The 17,513-nt window shown below is 42.2% G+C and overlaps 1 protein-coding gene across 6 annotated transcripts in view; it reads right to left on the bottom strand.

Annotated features, from left to right (window-relative positions):
• Npr3 (natriuretic peptide receptor 3) overlaps positions 1-17,513 on the bottom strand; it is a 69,081-nt gene that overhangs the window by 17,007 nt on the left and 34,561 nt on the right. For all 6 annotated transcript variants that reach the window (XM_029469835.2, XM_029469833.2, XM_029469836.2 and 3 more), the window contains one exon: positions 1,212-1,347. In XM_029469835.2, the coding sequence (XP_029325695.1) occupies positions 1,212-1,347 (136 nt within the window). The remainder of the gene's footprint in view (positions 1-1,211; positions 1,348-17,513) is intronic.

Below are 17,513 nucleotides of genomic sequence, written 5' to 3'. Positions count from 1 at the left end.
ACATACACCCAGGTCAACACGCTTCTAAGTCTGACTGCATCTTCACACTGATAGTTCTGTAGTGTATAACACTTGAATGTGAATGTTGAATGTGATTTTTAAATACACAGGGCAAGGTAGATGGCTCTGTGGGTAAAGTGCTTACTGTGTGCACATGGGGACCTGAGTTTGGACTCTCAGCCCCATGTAAAAAGCTGGGCACAGTACTTCATAGCTGCAACCCTTGTGTTGGCAGAGGTAGAATCAGACAGGTCTCAGGGGCTTGCTGCCCAGTCTAGCCAAGCAGTGAGCTCTTGATTCAATAAGAAACTCTGCCTCAAAAACTAAGTTGTAGAGCAATAAAACCTGACATGAATCTCTAGCTTACACACACACACACACACACACACACACACACACACCATAGTATACTTGTTTTTAAGCAAAAATAGGACCATTTTTATTGCAGTAAAATTTGCTTAAACCATGTCCACATGCATTGCATTGTTTGGCCTTGTTTTCCCAAGACTGTGTGACTTGAATTGACTTATTATCCATACTTTAAAAATAGAGAAAGCTACACAACTGTAGCATACAGAGAGGGCCTAGGTCAAACTTATACCGGCTCCCTGATTGTTAGTTCTGTCTCTTTGGGTCCCTGTGAACCCAGGTTAGTTGAATCTGTGTGTTTTCTTGTGGTGTCATTGACCCCTCTGGCACCTTCAATCCTTTCTTCCTCTCTTCCATAGGATTCTCTGAGCTCCTCCTAACGTTTGGCTGTGGTTCTCCATATCAGTTGCTGGGTGAAGCCTCTCTGATGTAGCTTGGTCTTCTTTAGGACTCATAACAGTAGGAGTGGGGGATGTCTATGACTCTTTTGCCTGTTGTTGGTGCCCTTTTTGTCCTATTAGGTTGCCTTGTGCAGCCTTAAATATGAGGGGAGGTGACTAGTCTTATTGCAACTTAATATGCCATGTTGAGAGGCATCTCTGAGAGACCTGCCCTTTTTGGAAGGGAAATGGAGGAGTGGATTGGAGAAAGAAGGGAGGTGGGGACAGGAACTGGGAGGGAAGGAGGAAAAAAACTGTGGTTGGGATGTAATATATATGAGACATTTTTTTTTAATGGAGAAAGAAAGACTCTAGAAAGGTTCTTCGTTCCAGGAGATAGCAATCACAGAAGCAACAGCTTATTTGGCCGCTGTGCTGCTACCATGGAAACTGAATCCCTACCTTCAAATGTCCTGTTCCAAGTCTGCTGGATGATTTTCCCCCCATCCTTCTTGCTGTAGCCAGCTCTGAGCACTTCATGTAAAGCCAGAACGTAGAGGAGGATGGCGTCATGGAACCCTTCAACAAACATGTTCACCTGCAAAGGAAAACCATTGGGTGAGTCTGAGACCCTGATGATTCCTGTTCATCAAGTGATACAAGCAAGCAAAATGGTCCAGCCTGAGTCTGGAAGTCTGAGAGACCCACGACAGAGTGGACAATGCTATCAAAAGTAACTACCAAGAGTCTTATGTTTTCCTGGCATTAAGTGAGTAGGAAAAACCCTGACTTTGGGAATTTACAGAGCAAACAAAGCATGACAGAAGGCAAAGACATCGTCCTGTTGTCCAGATGAATCATTCCAGGACCATCAGACCTTACAGATATGTTTTTTCCATGAAATTAGCCTTCTACCCACATTTTCTGTCAGCTTCAACATGATTCTGACTCCCCAGTGAAGTCTTCTCCAACTTCCACAGCCCATATGATGATCTCCACACTCAGCACAGCAACAGAACAGAAGAAACTGGGCAAGCTGAGGCAGAGAAGTCAGGAGTCTGAGGCCAGCCTATACCACATGGCAAGACCTTGTCTCAAAAATATTAAAACAAAATAAAAATTTAGGCATCCTATTTGTTCATATGCATCAAAACTGTTGTTGATTGCCTATATGTATCAAAGATACAAAAATGAGCATGGTTCTTTCTGCCTGCCTAGGGAGTGGGGCCGGGATGTCTTCTGAATTGGCAATAAGAGCTCAGCCTCTCTTTCCACCCTCTGCCAGACTCCAAGGATGGAAATGGATGCAGTCTTTATTGTTGGTACATTCTCTCTGATCTTTGGCTCCAGAATGGTATCTCTGACTTCCATAAACTTGGTTTAATAAATGGAAACACTGGACATTGAATTTAGAAGAGTTGCTGCATCATGTTGCATTTTGTTTCATCTGTATTCACGCACGTGGTGTTGAATCTTCCTCAAGGGTAATTGCCAGAATCATGGCACAACAGCATAAAGTTTTTAGTGCATATCAAGCATTAAACAACTAGTTTTGTGAGCCACATGATGTTCTCAGTAGTGTACTAAGAGTCTTATTGGGGATATGGTAGAAAGACATAAAATAGAGCAGATAGTATTAGAGATGAGGAAGATGGTGACGAGAAGCTCAGTGGTGGTAAGCAAATGTTGAACTGAGTTTTGAAAATGAGCAGGTGTGTGGATGGGAGGAAGGTTTGTAAAAACACTATGAATAGAATAATGTGGCAAGAGCATATCCAGACCACTGCTCCATTAAAAGCAGCAACTGCTCTGCTGAGCTGAGGGGAGAGGATCAAGGCCACATGGAGACAACCAGTGGAAACTCAGACCACTGGGATCAAGAGTCCTCCCCAGGGAGCTTGCCCTGTCCTTGGTAGGCACTCGATAACTTGACTTGCATTATTTCCTCCTGAGAAAGACTATGAAATCCCTTGAGTAGGTCCTTCTTCCACCTGTATACCATTACAACATAAACTGGAGTGAAATAATCAAATACCATCTTGAAATGCTGGGCAATTTGCAAATGGTACAAAAGGCACAAAAATATTCATACCTTGTTTCAAGAGATGGAGTTAATGACAGAAAGCCAAGGTTACATGAAGAATTGAACATTCCTCAAAGAATCTGGGAGGTGCTTGTGTGAGAAACAGCCTGCCCAGTTCTTCTAAAGAGGAACCCACAGGAAGAACGCCTTCAGTGACGTTCTGTATGGCCCAACTCAAGAGCCTATTCACAGATGGTGTCTCCTGGTTCAAAGGCACACGAATGACATCATCTCTTTCATGGGCACACCCACATAGGGCAGCTCAACACCTAGTTTCATTTGTCCTTATCCTACCCCCTCCTTGAGTCCTGTTTTGCATCATAGGACCAAATATTTCAGAATTGCCAAAGTCCAGAACCTGGGCTGCTCCAGCTTTGCCTTTTGAAGCTGTGTGCCTCCATGGTTCTGGGTCTTCAGTTCCTCATCTTAAAAGTTAAAGAAATAACAGTGCCTTCCTTCTGGGGTTGCTATCAGGTTAATGGATGTAAAAGTCTTCACACAGCTTCTGCCACCATTACCCCGTTAGCTTAGATTGCTGTGATTGTCTAGAGATGAGAAGTTTTAAACCCAAGGATTCTGCTTAGCTTCTAATTCCGATAAGCAACCGCTTTTATTGACCCATTTTATTCTTGATGGAAAGTAGGGCTCCTCATTTACACCCTGGTGCCCCAGATAGATCTCTTATAGCACCATGATCTTCATACCACCTAGTAGAAAGCACTGTCCAAATTTGTCTATCCCACTGACCCTCAGGGCACATAGGACAGGTTCAAGGTCACAGAGATCTTGTAGTTGGCAACTAGCTAGATCTATAGTCCACTCCTAACTGGGACTCCTCACTCAACCCCTCAAATCTCCAGATTCCTCATTTGTGAAATACAAGGCTTAATTTAGCACTGGATTGTCTCACAGAGATTTTCTGGGGATTAATGAAACACTCATGGAAGTCCCTGAGACCATGAATGCCTTGGGTTCTTGCTCTTAGCTGCCAAGCTTAAGTCTCGGAGACACTGTTTTCTTAGGCAGAGAATGCTATAGAAATAACATCTACCAGTCAAAGATAATTTTCGGGTGCCTTGAATATGCTAATTTAATTTTCCAAAGGAATACAAATTTTTCACTTAGACCATGAAGTCATCATGATTTGAGAAAGTATGCATGCTGATGAATTTTAACAAGTAGAGCTTAACTGTTAAATTTAATTCTCAAGACATAGCCATGCTTCCCCTATGGGTCTATCTTCTCTTCTATAACTTTAAAGAAATCACCTTGCTACAGGGGAATGGCATGGGATCCTAGTTGGAACATGTTAGGGAGGTGGGGCCTCTAAGCGAGCACTAGACTTCCCACATTCCTGAAGAGCTATCTGCTGCTAACTGTTGGCTTCCGGAGAAGGAGTCGTGTTCTTCAATGGCATAGCCATTGTCGAGTTGCCCATCCCCCAGGAAATGATGCCCCACCCATGTTCACACAAGCAACACCTGCATGAGAAGTGCCATCGTTTTGCTCAGTCTTCCTGAGTTTTGTTCTTGCCTGTAACATTCTGTACATCCCTGCTCTTGGGCCCCCAACTGCATCTCTGCTTAAAATATGATATGAGTTCTAGGGCCTCACCCTTTTTACTGTGTCTGCCTCCTCCTTTCCCTCCTCATCCTCATCCTCTTCTTCTCCCTCTTCCTTTTCTTCTCTTCTTCCTCCTCTTCTTCTTCCTCCTCCTCCTTCTGTCCTCCTCTCTAAATCCTCATCCAGAGATGTCATACTGATGTGGGCCATTGATGGGCCTGGTCATACACCCTAGCACCATGCCCTAACTGTCTCTTTCCAATTCCCTCCTTCTTGAGGCATTCTGTCCCATCCTCTATAGGAAGAACAATCAACGGCTAAGAAAGATGAACTTGAATTGGTTTTGTCCTAACAAGTTTGACGCCAAACAAGGCAGGCTCTGGGCATAAACTCTGGTCTGAAATCTCCTTCTGTCTTGATTTCCAAGTAGATTGCAACAGTTACCTCCTTAAAGAGGTGGAGTGTCTCCCTCTCTTGCCACAATTAGCAGAAGAGATGCTGACCCCAGTGCAGCTGGCGCCCTGGCCCTCTGCGGAGGAGGTTTCATCGCACCTACCTCATAAGCCCTCACGTCAGAAGCAAACCCCCAGACGCTGTCTTTTCTCACAGAGAACATTCTCACTCTCACACATGGTTTTTAGTGGGAGGGAAGCCCGTTAGCACATTACAGGCACTGAAAATTGCAAGTGCAAATTAAGGAGAAAAACAATGAGAGAGGGAGAGAAGACGATATTAAGCTGTATTAAGAACACCTTCCTTTGGACTTCCCAGCTACAAGGAGCCAGATTACTTGGTGTGCCTCCCTGTCTCTGGACAAAACAACACTTGAACCTCAAGGTCTGTTGTTACCAAGCACAGGATATGGGATGCCCTTAACTAGGCATTAACTTGTTTGAGTGTTCATCATCTGTTTTAGTTACCAAAGTACCCTGACAAGGGGGGGGGGGACAGAAAGGCTTGTCTTACTTACCTCACAGGTCAAGGGAGCAGTCATCAGAGAGGTTAAATCCTGGTAGCAGCAGCTTGAGCCGGCTACTCCCACTGCACTGCAGCATCAGGAAGCAGCGAGCAGTGAATGCTTGTGTAAGCTAGCTTCTTCCTTTGGACGCAACCCAGGATCCTAGTTCAGGGAAGCTGCCTTTCGTGTGGCCTCTCCTGCTTCAATTAGACAATGCCTCACAGGCATGTCCACAAATTTATGTAATCTAAATAACCCCTTGGGTGTGCTCAGGAGGTTGTCTCCTCTGAGATGCCAGATCCTTGAAAGTTGACAATCAAAACCCTCCATCATGACATCCTTCTAGCCAAAAAACCCTCGCTTAGCATCATTTGCTGAGCTCTTAAATTCCTAAGTGCAGCCACTCCCCAGCCAGATAATGAAGCTGTTGCATTAAGAAAACATGGCTGTTAGCAATCTCCATCGGACAGCATCACTGACCCATGCAGACAGGCTGTACACATGAAGTCACGATGTGACCTCTTGTCTGCCAGCGCTGCTAGCCATTCTCTCTCATGGAAAAAGCCAAATAAAAGTAATCATATTTTTTCCTGTTTCAAATGAGCATAGATGACAGATGGCACTCTTGCATGCCCCCCTCTGTTACAGTGCACAGTATCTTCCCCCATTTCTCCCCAGGGAGGCAAATTCCTGTTTAGATGAATTGCTCAATGCTCAAAGTAGAACATGCTGCCCACTTCAACTGCCATGTATCATGAGAGGAACCTGTAAAAAGGGGGTGCCTGGATACCAGAAAAGCCCACAAAGCTCTCAGGTGGAGGATGCTGGGAGAACGCTCCCGAAGGGGAGTGCCAAGCTGGACCATCCTGGGGTTTGCTTGAAGCCAAGCCTGTCACACGGTGGTTCTATCTTCCTTACCACAAACAGTTGGTTCCCAATACAAATGAGGAAAGCTGTGGGTATTAATTTCTCAAGAGCCTCTGAAGAAGACATGCCTTCTAACCCTCTCATTCAGCTGAAGATCACATAAGGAAAAAGTGGAATTTTGAAAGAGAGCAAATAAGAGATGAGCTGTGGATTGCTCTCTCCCCTTCAGAGCTAGTAATGGCAGCATCACCTTGTCAAATGGGCATAGTAAGGCCTTGGAAGTGAATCTTGTCTGAGTCCCATGTATCACTGAAGACAGCAAGCATCAGGAGTGGTTTGGGAATGCTACATGGGTAGCTGCAAGGCCCAAGATAATTCTACATTTGGTAAACACTTAACGCATCACTTCTGTACTTTATACTTGAAATACACATTAGCTGGCCTGAGAGGATGGCTCGGATACAGTGCTCGCTATGAAGCATGAGGATCAGACTTTGCATCTATAGAACCCACATGAATGCCAAGTGCATGTGGTAGCTCACCTGTAATTCTTGTAATTTCAGAGGATGGAAACAGCTGTACTCACAGTTTTGGAAAGCTCTGGGTTTAACTGAGAGACTCTGCCTCAATGAATAAGATGCGGAGCTACTAAGGAAGACTCCTGCCATCAACCTCAGGCCTCTCCACACATGTATATACACATATGCAAACACACATGTCTATCTCCATGAATACACACACCACACAAACGAACTTTATGTATTATCAATTTTCATTCAATTTCCCTATTAGTCATAACATTAACAGTCTATACCCCAGCAACAGTAGAAAGCACTGTGTTCCAAGGGCTTCCACACTCTTCAATGTCTTATAAAGAGAGGTCTCACTTTTATAGATCAAGGCTCTTAATCACTTGCCGACATATTTTAGCCTTGGGGGAAGTTAATCTAAACACACTGCACCTTTCCTGAATTTTGAGAAAACAAATCGGGTAGCTTTTGGAAAGTCAGACATCTTATCAACAGTGGAGCTAAGGTTCCCAACCTGTGTCTCTGCACATAGCTAAAATATTGCTGTTGCTTCTAGCATGGGAGATCTCTTCCTTCCTAAACTGACTTCCTCGGCATAGGATTTTTCCCTAATTTGTCCAGACAACTGTCTCCATCCTGAGCTTAGCTCCACCCCTGTATCAATTCTATTAACTTGCAAGTGACTTTGATCATGCAGCCCAGATAGTAGCTGTTGGCAGACAAGAGGATTTAGAAAAAAAAAATATGTCTCTGCAAGATCATAGAGTTATGCCCATGCTCATCAAGACAATATAGACTGGGGACCTCAGAACTGGCACATGGAACTCACTGACATGAGCAAACACCAGCCAGGAAATCTCCTGAAGAAGGCAATCAATGAATGGGACTCTAGAGTTAACACAGAACACAAGTGTCAATGACTTTTTACAAACTTCCAGTGCTCACATGGGGAGTTGCATCTTTTGATATGTTTGCCCTTTGAATATAACAGAGAGAGAGAGAGAGAGAGAGAGAGAGAGAGAGAGAGAGAGAGATTTACAGATGTATCTCATCACCCCTAGCACTGGAAAGCTTATTTGAAAAGTGAGACTTACAATGATGTAATTGTCACTAGCTTTCAGATGAGCATGTGAGTGACACCTGTCCTTAGCTCACTTATATGCATGTGGATGTTTCTGTAAAGCTGGTGATCCAACTCCCATATGGCTATGCAAAGACCAATGTGATCTGTGTGCTTTTCAAGGGAGAACATTCACATGGGCAAAGACATGAATTGACACTCAACAGAAGGGCAGGTTCGGACAACAGGTGACATGTCAGACGCCAGCAACAAAGACACCAGAAAAAGAAGAGAAGAGACACCAGGGCAGAGGAAGACAGGAAACTCAGAGAGAGGTCCAGGTTGAGTGTCAGGACCTGCTGTCTTCCACAAATACCACAGAAGGCTCTCTCCAATTGCTATAGGCCTTACAGTTTGTTATCTCCCCTTCCCTCCCACCTTCAGCCTAAGTCTGTAATAGATTGCCATCTTATACTGTTTTTCCACGACCCCTCTTTTCCTCCTCCGACCTGCCCCTTTGCAAATAGTATCTTTATCAAACTCTGTCACTTCTCTTAGGCAGGCCTTCTCTCTCCTCCCAGGATGTTCATACATACACTCACTTTCAGGGGTCCACTCACACTTGATCTTACAGAAACCTCCTCCGGCCACCCAAACCCTCCTTTCCACTGCAGCTGCACTTAGCACAAACTTGAATCATTTCACTCATCAATCTCTTTTGTATATTTGCATGGCTGCATACCTAGACATTGCACCACTCCTGAGTATACCAGCCATATTACAGGTACATCTCTTTTTGCAGGCTCAAGGCCCTGGCATCTGATACAGAAACTTCATTTGATTGAGTTGACATAACTGTCACCTGCCACTTCCCACTATTCTCACCTATGCCTGTTTCTAGCATCTAGATGCTGCCATCTTGGTTATTTGCTAATCCTAATCTTCTGTAAACTAGGGGAAGAAATCCCAGCACTTGTTACAATGATATTTAAAATGAGGGTAAAACAGGTATGGTATTGTGTAACCATAGTCCCTGTGACTCAGGAGGCTTAGATCCACATCACTAAAGCTCACATGCCTGAGGCCAGTCTGGGCAACATTGTAAGATCCCATCAGAACAGAAATGGAATAAATGGATTCAAAGAAAGGATTTGAGGGCCTCTCCCATGATAAAACCAATAAATCACACTATGTTTTGGCTGTTCAAAGGCCTTCTTTGGGCACTGTTGGCTGAGATTGCTGTAACTTGGGTTCCGCACCTACTGCTTAAGGGCAAGACTTCCAGACCAACACATGGAGGGAGGCTCGTACTGCAGCTGGTGATCTCAGTCAGTGAATTAGGACTAAATAGTTCCTTATGAGGTCTTTTCCATCAAGGTTGCTACCAAACTAATAAAACTGAATTAACTATTCTTGCCTTCATAAGAAGCTCAGCGTTTTACATTTTGGAAATTATGTATCAATGAAGTTAAAGAATTATTGGCAACTTCAGGGCATAATATATTATTATCATGTGCCTACAGAGTAATATTTGTGTAAAGGTAGTCAGAACAATAGAACAAAATAGATAATCTAAGATACACACACACACTTACAGTCTTCTGAGTTTGACTGAGATACCTCAACAGGCGAAACCAAATCTTTTCAGCATATGGCAAGACTACAGAACACAATGGGGAAAGACAAAAGTTTGACTCTCGTATCACGGCAGATACAGAAACTCACTTGAAATGACTCATAGACATAAGCATCCTGTCTAAAACTTTTATAAACTCTGGAAGAAAATGGAATATCACTGCGATTTTGGCACTGGCAAATTTTTGTTAATGAGAAAGTACAAAGAGCACTGAACATTACAGAATAAATAGGCTAATGTATTCCACTCCTACAAAAGATTCACTTCCTTTAACTTGACTTTGTAAGCACATAACAGACTGCCCTCCTACTTCCTTCACATCAGGAAAGCAGGGGAGTTGAGGATGGCTTCTCTATAAACACTATGTTTATAGACAATGAAATAGAAAGTGCAATAATAGATAGTAGTTATAAAATTGTAAATTGTCATGAATCTAGGAAAACAAGGCTTAATCTCATTAAATTATCTGCTCCTTAAGTCAGCACTTGTTATTTAAGAACCTGTCATGATGCACTGAGTCAAGACCCAGAAATTAAAGAGCATCCTAACCAGATACTGTCCTCAAGAAACAAAGACATTAGGAGTCTGTGTCAAGTACCACAATCATGGAATGCGAAGGCCTTCACCCACTCCCTGAGCATCATAACTAGAGTTAGGGAGGTTGGCACTGATTCACATTCTTCCTCTGCACCCTGTCTCTGCACTCACAGAGGCCACTTCAGTGTCCCCATGTGTGACCCACTCACTCAGCATCATACTCCATGGGTCTTCAGTTGTCATCATTGCACTGGGTCCCCTCAACTCTCACACAGCCAAAGGGATGCTTCTCCAATGTTTTAATGCATATAGTTTGCCTAAGATCCTTCTTCAAAAATATATTTTGATTGACCAAGAATATGAAACTGTGAATCTAACTGTCCTCCATCCCATAGTCTCTGAAATGATGCTACTAAGACTGATACTTGCAAGACTAACCAGTTTATCATCGTCTGGAACTCTCAAGTCCTGGGTCTAGTACAATTCCCTGCCTCCCATACTCTTGGATGTGCAGAACAAGCTCTTTGGACTTGGACTTCCCTCATGCTCTGTATTTGGCTTCAGAGCTCTGAATGGAGCCATCTTGAGGAAACAACAAAGTAGGTAAATGAATGTCATTCAGGTCCAGGTGCCAATGGGAAACTACAAAAAGAAACCTGCCTGCCACTCAAGGGACAGTTTGCAGTCGGACACACAAATTGGGTGTCATCTACAGACAGTCATCCCTGCCTATAGATGAATGCACAGGCTACACTCACATGTATGTACATACACAAAGGCAAACACACACACAGGATGGCTTAACTCAGAACTCTAGGTTGTGGCCCACCAGTATCAGGGATGTGATGGTGACTGGAGCTTAAGAAAACTGACCACATTATGCCCACAGTCAAAAAAGAGCAACAGACACATGGCGACTTGTGCTCAGTCAGTTTCTCCTCTAGCTCACACAGTCCAGGACCAGGGACTGGTGCTGTCCACTTTTCTTGCTAGCTCCTCCCACATCAATTAACATGATGGAGAAAGTCCCTCAGAGGCATGCCCCCTCCCTGAATCTCCCTTCTCAAGTAGTTCTGCATTGTGTCAAAATATCAATTAAAAATGACCACCTCACCCATCAACTGACTTTTTAAAATTATTCCTTCTGCTCTTTGGGATTATAATTATGTCATTTCCCTGTTCCCTTTCATCCCTCCAAACCTTTCCCTAAATTCCTTGTCCTTTTTCAAATTCATGGCTTCTGTTTTCATTAACTGTTGTTACACACATGTGTGTATGTGCATATGTATTCCTAGATTGCTGAGTACAGCCCAGTCGGCCTGTAGACCGTCCCTTGTTTGTGTGTTCTCAGGGATGATCATTTGGTGTTGGACAAACGATGGGTGTGCTCTGCCCTAGGGAAGACCAACTCCTTATGTGTCTATGGTTCTTTGTATAGCGATGAGATTTCTGGACTTCTCCCAACCTCTTTCACATTAACACAGATCAGGGATCATTGTGGGAGAAGACACAGAAAGATCCTGAGAGCCAGAGGAACAAGGAGCTGGCTGTAAGATTCTATCTCCTAGAAGACATGTCCACAGACATCTCACAAACACGGCTGTCTAAACAAGAGCTGAACAAGGTCAACCAACATTATCGAACCACTACCTTGGGCTCTCCCAGCTCGAGTACCCATGAAGACGGCAGCATCAATGAACAATGGCCTCTTGAACCAGATCTCTGGCGTACAGTTACAAACCCCTGTGGATGCACTCAGCACCCAACATCAGAATCCCCTGTTAGCCAAGTGGCTGGGGAAGCTGAACTTGGCCTGCTTCCAAGCTGGAAGTCAACACATTACATCATTTCCTTCTAGCTCCTGCTTAGTGACTTGAGGTCCAGAGTTATTCTGCTCTGACTGAGTTAAAATCAAACTGTCATGTAAGAAAAGTTAAATTATGAAAGCACTGTATTTATTCTTCTAGTCCTTGGGTGAATTCATGAGTGGCTCTACCACTACTCTCCTGGCATTCAAAGAACATTCTCTGGCAACACAATACCGACACCACCTCTACATTCGTTCACCTCAGGCCTTTCTTTTCTAGGTTCTCTCTTTAAACTCAGTCTCCAGGGGAAGGTAATCTACAGCCCCAACATCACTGTGTAAAGAGTCCTCAGTGAGTGAAAAAGGGATAGCGAGACCCCAGGTAGACACAAAGCCTTTAGAAAGGATCAGAAATGCACAAAAAAAAAAAAACAAGCTGAGCTTCAGCCTCTGCTATTTCTCTCCTTCACTTGCTCACAAGTGCAATTCTTCAGCCTTAGGCACGTCCTTCCTACAGGTCAAACTGGTCTTGTGCTTATAGTAGGGATTTGAGGCGGCCACACTTCTCTGAAAATAATTACATTGTATTTCAGATGTGAGGAAGTTGCCCAAATGAGCTGGCATGCCCTTCTTCTCCAAACAGTAAAAGAAAACACCTTAGCCTTTCAGTTAGGGTTGGCTCTGCTTGCATGGTGCTATTTTGCTCCTGCATACTTGACAGTGTTATCACCATTGCTGCAAACCTCTTTGTGTCTCAAGTTAGTTGTATTACCACAGACACTAACAACAGCACCAAACACAGGTTGCTCATCAAAGGGATGAAACAGGATGCTAGGTTTGGAAGTCCTTTTGCATAAGCCCTGTGCCTCTTTGTATTTTCACACTATACTAAGTCAAAGCTTTTTACAGTTAGAAAGCCACACCTACCAATGTGTAACAATCACAGGTAAATGAGCACTTTATTTATAATAAAAAATGCTTTAACCCAGAATACTCCATCTTCTGCAAATAGTCCATTAGTGCTATTTAACACTGTCTAAAGTTGCCATAATAATTTACAACAATTTCCCCCTTTAAGAAAACGAAAGTGATTTTTTTTAAGTTCAATATCTTCATTTAAGCGTTTTGAAAGCCAACCAATATTTCTTTAGCTAGCGAAAACCCCTTGCGATGCCTCTGTCCCCCCTTCTTTTCTTCCTAATTAAATCCCCCATCCATTTTCCTAATAAGACTAATCTCATTAATATGTTTGCACGAAGGCTCATCATTCCCATATTGTTAAGACCAACTTGCGGTTTGACTTTATTCTCACAAATAAAATTAGCAAAGACCTCCTGCGTCTGAAAAGGCCTTTTCATCTGGACAAACATCCCTGGCTGGCTGTGAGGATGAGGAGTTACAGAAGAAGGGGAGCCCCGTCTATTCTGATGCAGCCCTAGTGGGAAGGCCTAACTGTTCAGAGTGTTGCCAGAGTGGACCAAATCCATTTTGCATCAACTGCATCCTTTTCTCTTTCACTAGTTTGGCTGAACACCTGACTTTTCCATTTCTCAACTAAGAAATTTTGAATCTAATTAAATGACGTGAGACAAGAAGACAGTGAAATGTCTCTCTAAGATTTTATTGATGATCAATAATTTTTCAACTGTCACTTCCTACAGAGCTTCTGTGCAAAAATTGTAATGAAACACAACTGAGACTGAATACCATGAGGCCTTCCCCCTCAGAGAAATTACAGTATTACTTTTCAACATTTTAAATGTCTCAATATGTCACACTTGGCTCTCTAGACAATTATGTATTAAACCTTGTCTCTCTCTCTCTCTCCTATGCCTAGATAAGCCGTGCACCCTCACACATGCCCCACATGCATTTGTAAGCATCAAAGGGAGACCTGGGGTAGGAAGCATGCTCCCGGGACACCTCACCCCATCTCCTCCACAACACTGCCATGCATCAGACTCTCCCACAGTATTTGTTTAAATAGTCAAATGTTCAGCTTTTAAAGAAAAAGAAAAAGCAAGCTATGGGTGGCCTGCTAACCACAAATGAGCAAATACCCCAAGTCATAAAATCCCCTTCTGCTCAGAATACCTGGTTAGAAATACAAAATGGTGTTTACCAAATCCTGCCCCGAGTTAAAGACAGACCGCACTAAAAACTGAACTTTGAAAGCACTAACATACAGAATTGTCTTTTTTTTTTTTAATGTACACTATACATTCTTTCCGATTTTTTTCCTCTTTTAATGTTCAGTTGTTTGTTTGTGAGGAGACCCACCCAAGCTATGCTGCCCATATGAGAGCCAGGGCAATTTGCAAGAGTCAAAGTCTCTCATGGTTCTAGGAATCAGACTCTAGTCCTCAGGAAGATGCTGTGGGTGTAATTTATCCGAGGAATCCTGGTACATTCTTTAGAATTAGGCCGCAATTCTACAGAAGCCTTGAGGCTGTGTCTTTGTAAAACAAACTAGACACAGAGCATTGCAATTCCTTGAGTCCAGCAGCTGGGGCTTACCTTTACAGTTAAACCATATAGGGTGATGAGCAGCTTAGCGCTAAAGAAAAGCTGGTTCTGTATACTCTAAATCTAGAATAATATTTCCAAGAAATGTTTCTGATATGATATTATAAAAAGCAGAATTCAATTATGTAATAAAATTCTCCTACAGTGTGTGTACTCGTGTGTACAAACCTATGGTACCCTACACATGTGGTATCTAGAAGGTAATTTATAGTAAAGAATGAACAAATTCCATACAGGTAATGACAACAACACTTAGCTTTTAAACAAAGACTTGTTAGAAATAACTTTGAGCTTTAAATAGCAGAGACCTAAAAAATGAGAAGGCCCAGTTAGAATCTACAGTTGTTAAGCAGAGAAGTCAAGGAACCTGACTGAGGGTTTTCTCAGCCTGAACCACTGCACTAGTCCAAGATTGGAATTCTTCCTCTCAGCCTTTGGCACTAGGATAACAGCCTCTGCAACTCAGGATTAGCAAGGAGGTGGTCTCTGCTAGCTCAGGTACTGTTGGAAGGAAGAAGCTCTATACTTAGGTATTCTAGGTGGGTTGATGTTCCCATATGTCGTGGTTTTTATTTCTGAGTTTTTTCACTTCACAAGATGACATCTAGAAAGGATGTACAACCTCTGCATCACAGTATAATGAAGACTATAACCTCCCAGGACACAAACATCTCCAATACTTTTATATAACTATGCCGGAATTAGCATTCATTAATTAATCTTAAAATTGAATCATCTTAGCTTTTAGAAAATATAATTTAAAGGCTAAAATTCTACTTCCTACTATATGGTGCTCCTATACATGAAACCAAAAGGGGGTTTTAAAAAGAAGCCAGCATAAAAGCACCAATAAAGCGATCAATCTAGTCTTGAATATAAAGCAAAATAAAATTTAGTGTGTGTATGTGTATGTGTGTGTGTGTGTATACATATACATATACATGATGAACCTGTAAAGAAAACAACTCATTTTTGCGTGAGCTATGGTTATGTGTGTTAATTATTGCCTGTGTACACTTGCTTCTGAAGAGTCTAAGAAGAGCCTAGGGAGATGGTACAATGAGTAAAGGCACTTGCCACAAGCCTGACAGTTTAAGTTCACATCTCTTGAACCCATGTAAAAAAGCTGGATGCAATCTTTAACACCAGTATTCCTGCCACAAAAAGGAGGCAGAGACCAGACAGCTAACTACACAGAAGTTAATGAGGCATCTAGCCTGCGGTATACAACCAAGAGCCAAAAACAAGAGAGACTCTGTCTTTTAAAACAAGATAAAACTCAAGCACCAGCTCCCAAAACATATTTTTTTTGGCCTCTATATCTAGGATGTGGCTTGGACACATATATATTCATATACTCTCAAACACATGCAATGTGACTCATTTGTTGTTTTAAAGAAGAGAATCATGGAAGGGATGACTTGCTAGCACAAGCCTATAATGCATGCTACTCAGGAGACTGAGGTGGGAGGACTGGAAGTGCAACACCTACCTGGGATTACAGGGTTAGTTTAATGCTAGTTTCAGTAGCTTAAAAAGATCTCACTGCAAAATAAAAGTAAAAAGAGGGATGAGGATTGAGGCATGTGGTAGAACACTTGCCTAACACACACACAAAGTCCTGAGTTTAAAACAGCATCATACACAAACAGACACAGACACATGTGCACACATACATGCACATATACACATATGCACATATATATACACATACACACATGCACACAAATAATCACAGAAGGCAGAGTTGTATCTCTGAGGACAATAAAAAATGTTACTCTAGTAAATCAAGAAAAAGTAGTCATTAAAAGGTCAATAACCAAATGAGTCAAAAAATTTTCTAGACCAAAGGAAATATGCTTACTTCCTATCTCACTTCTCTCTCAGACTCTGACATTCTCTCCCTCCCTCCCTCCCTCTATCTCTCTCTCTCTCTCTCTCTCTCTCTCTCTATATATATATATATATATATATATATATATATATATATATATATATATATATATAAAACACCATTTTACACTTGTATAGAGATTCAACAATCAAGGCAAGATTTCTCATAACCCACACACTCCCTTTATAATCCCCATAAAAAGATAAATGTATTTGTAAGTTATAAGCCTGCAAGTCTAGCAAGTACAGGAAGAAAATTGTAGATGGAAACATAAACTTCTGGGTGTGGGGAAAGAAAAACTGGTCGATAGGCCTAAGGAACCAAAACTGCAGAGTGCATGGGAGTATGGTAAGGGGCTCTAAGAAGTACAGGCATTGGAGTTAAAGATTGTACACCTGGAGACATGGGTAACTTCTGAAGGTGGGGCACAGTAGGAGTGAAAACAATAGTTGCTAGAAAATTCAGACCTGGGCTTAGAAGATGTCTCAGTCAGTACAGTGTTTGCCTTGTAAGCATATGAACCTGAGTTTAATCCCCAGAATCCAAGTTTAAAAAAAAAAAAAATTAGGCATGACCAAGAAAGCAGAGATATCTCTAGGGTTTTCTGGCTGGCCAGCTCCAGATCAGTGAGAAACCCAATCTCCAAAACAAATGTGGATGGCACCTAAAGAATGAAATCACAGGTTCAGAATCCCTCCACCAAGCTTACACAGAGAAGAAAGAAATTGTCCCTCCCTATCCTGGCAGAAGACAAGTATGTCACTGAGTAAAGATGCAGGAACAGAAGAGTGTGCCTGGAATAGATAAAGACGGGCCAAACATGAAGCTGAGAATGTTGTAAAAAGTTGTAAGTCTGGGATCTTAGATGACACACCTTTCCTGGCTCCCAAAAGTTAATATAGCCTAATGATCTCCAGAAGGTTCAGAAGAGAATTTTTTAATGAAATTGACCATCCTATAAGAAAATGTACTCAAAATAATAATGTTTGGGATAATTCTTCAAAATATCTGAGTTGATAGCCATGGAACTCCAATACAGTCCAACATTAGACAGATTCATTATATATACAAAACCCTGAGGAGTGTTGAAGGAAGCAGTCAGAAATAGGAGAATGCTTTCAATATGAGAGATAAAAAGATAAGTGTTAACAAAACAGCAACAAATAAGAACCTAAAAGAAACTGGCAATGTAGGATGAATAAACCAATAAAAAGGATGGCAAGGATCCTATCTCAACATATGTAAATAGAATCATCAATTATGAGAAATAACTCATTTGATGTGCTTTTTGATAAAATAATAT

Source organism: Mus caroli, unplaced genomic scaffold, assembly GCF_978045245.1.
Source record: "Mus caroli unplaced genomic scaffold, Mus_caroli_1 scaffold_16, whole genome shotgun sequence".
In the NCBI taxonomy this organism is placed as follows: Eukaryota; Metazoa; Chordata; class Mammalia; order Rodentia; family Muridae; genus Mus; species Mus caroli.
This window is presented reverse-complemented; position numbering and strand designations above follow the sequence as displayed.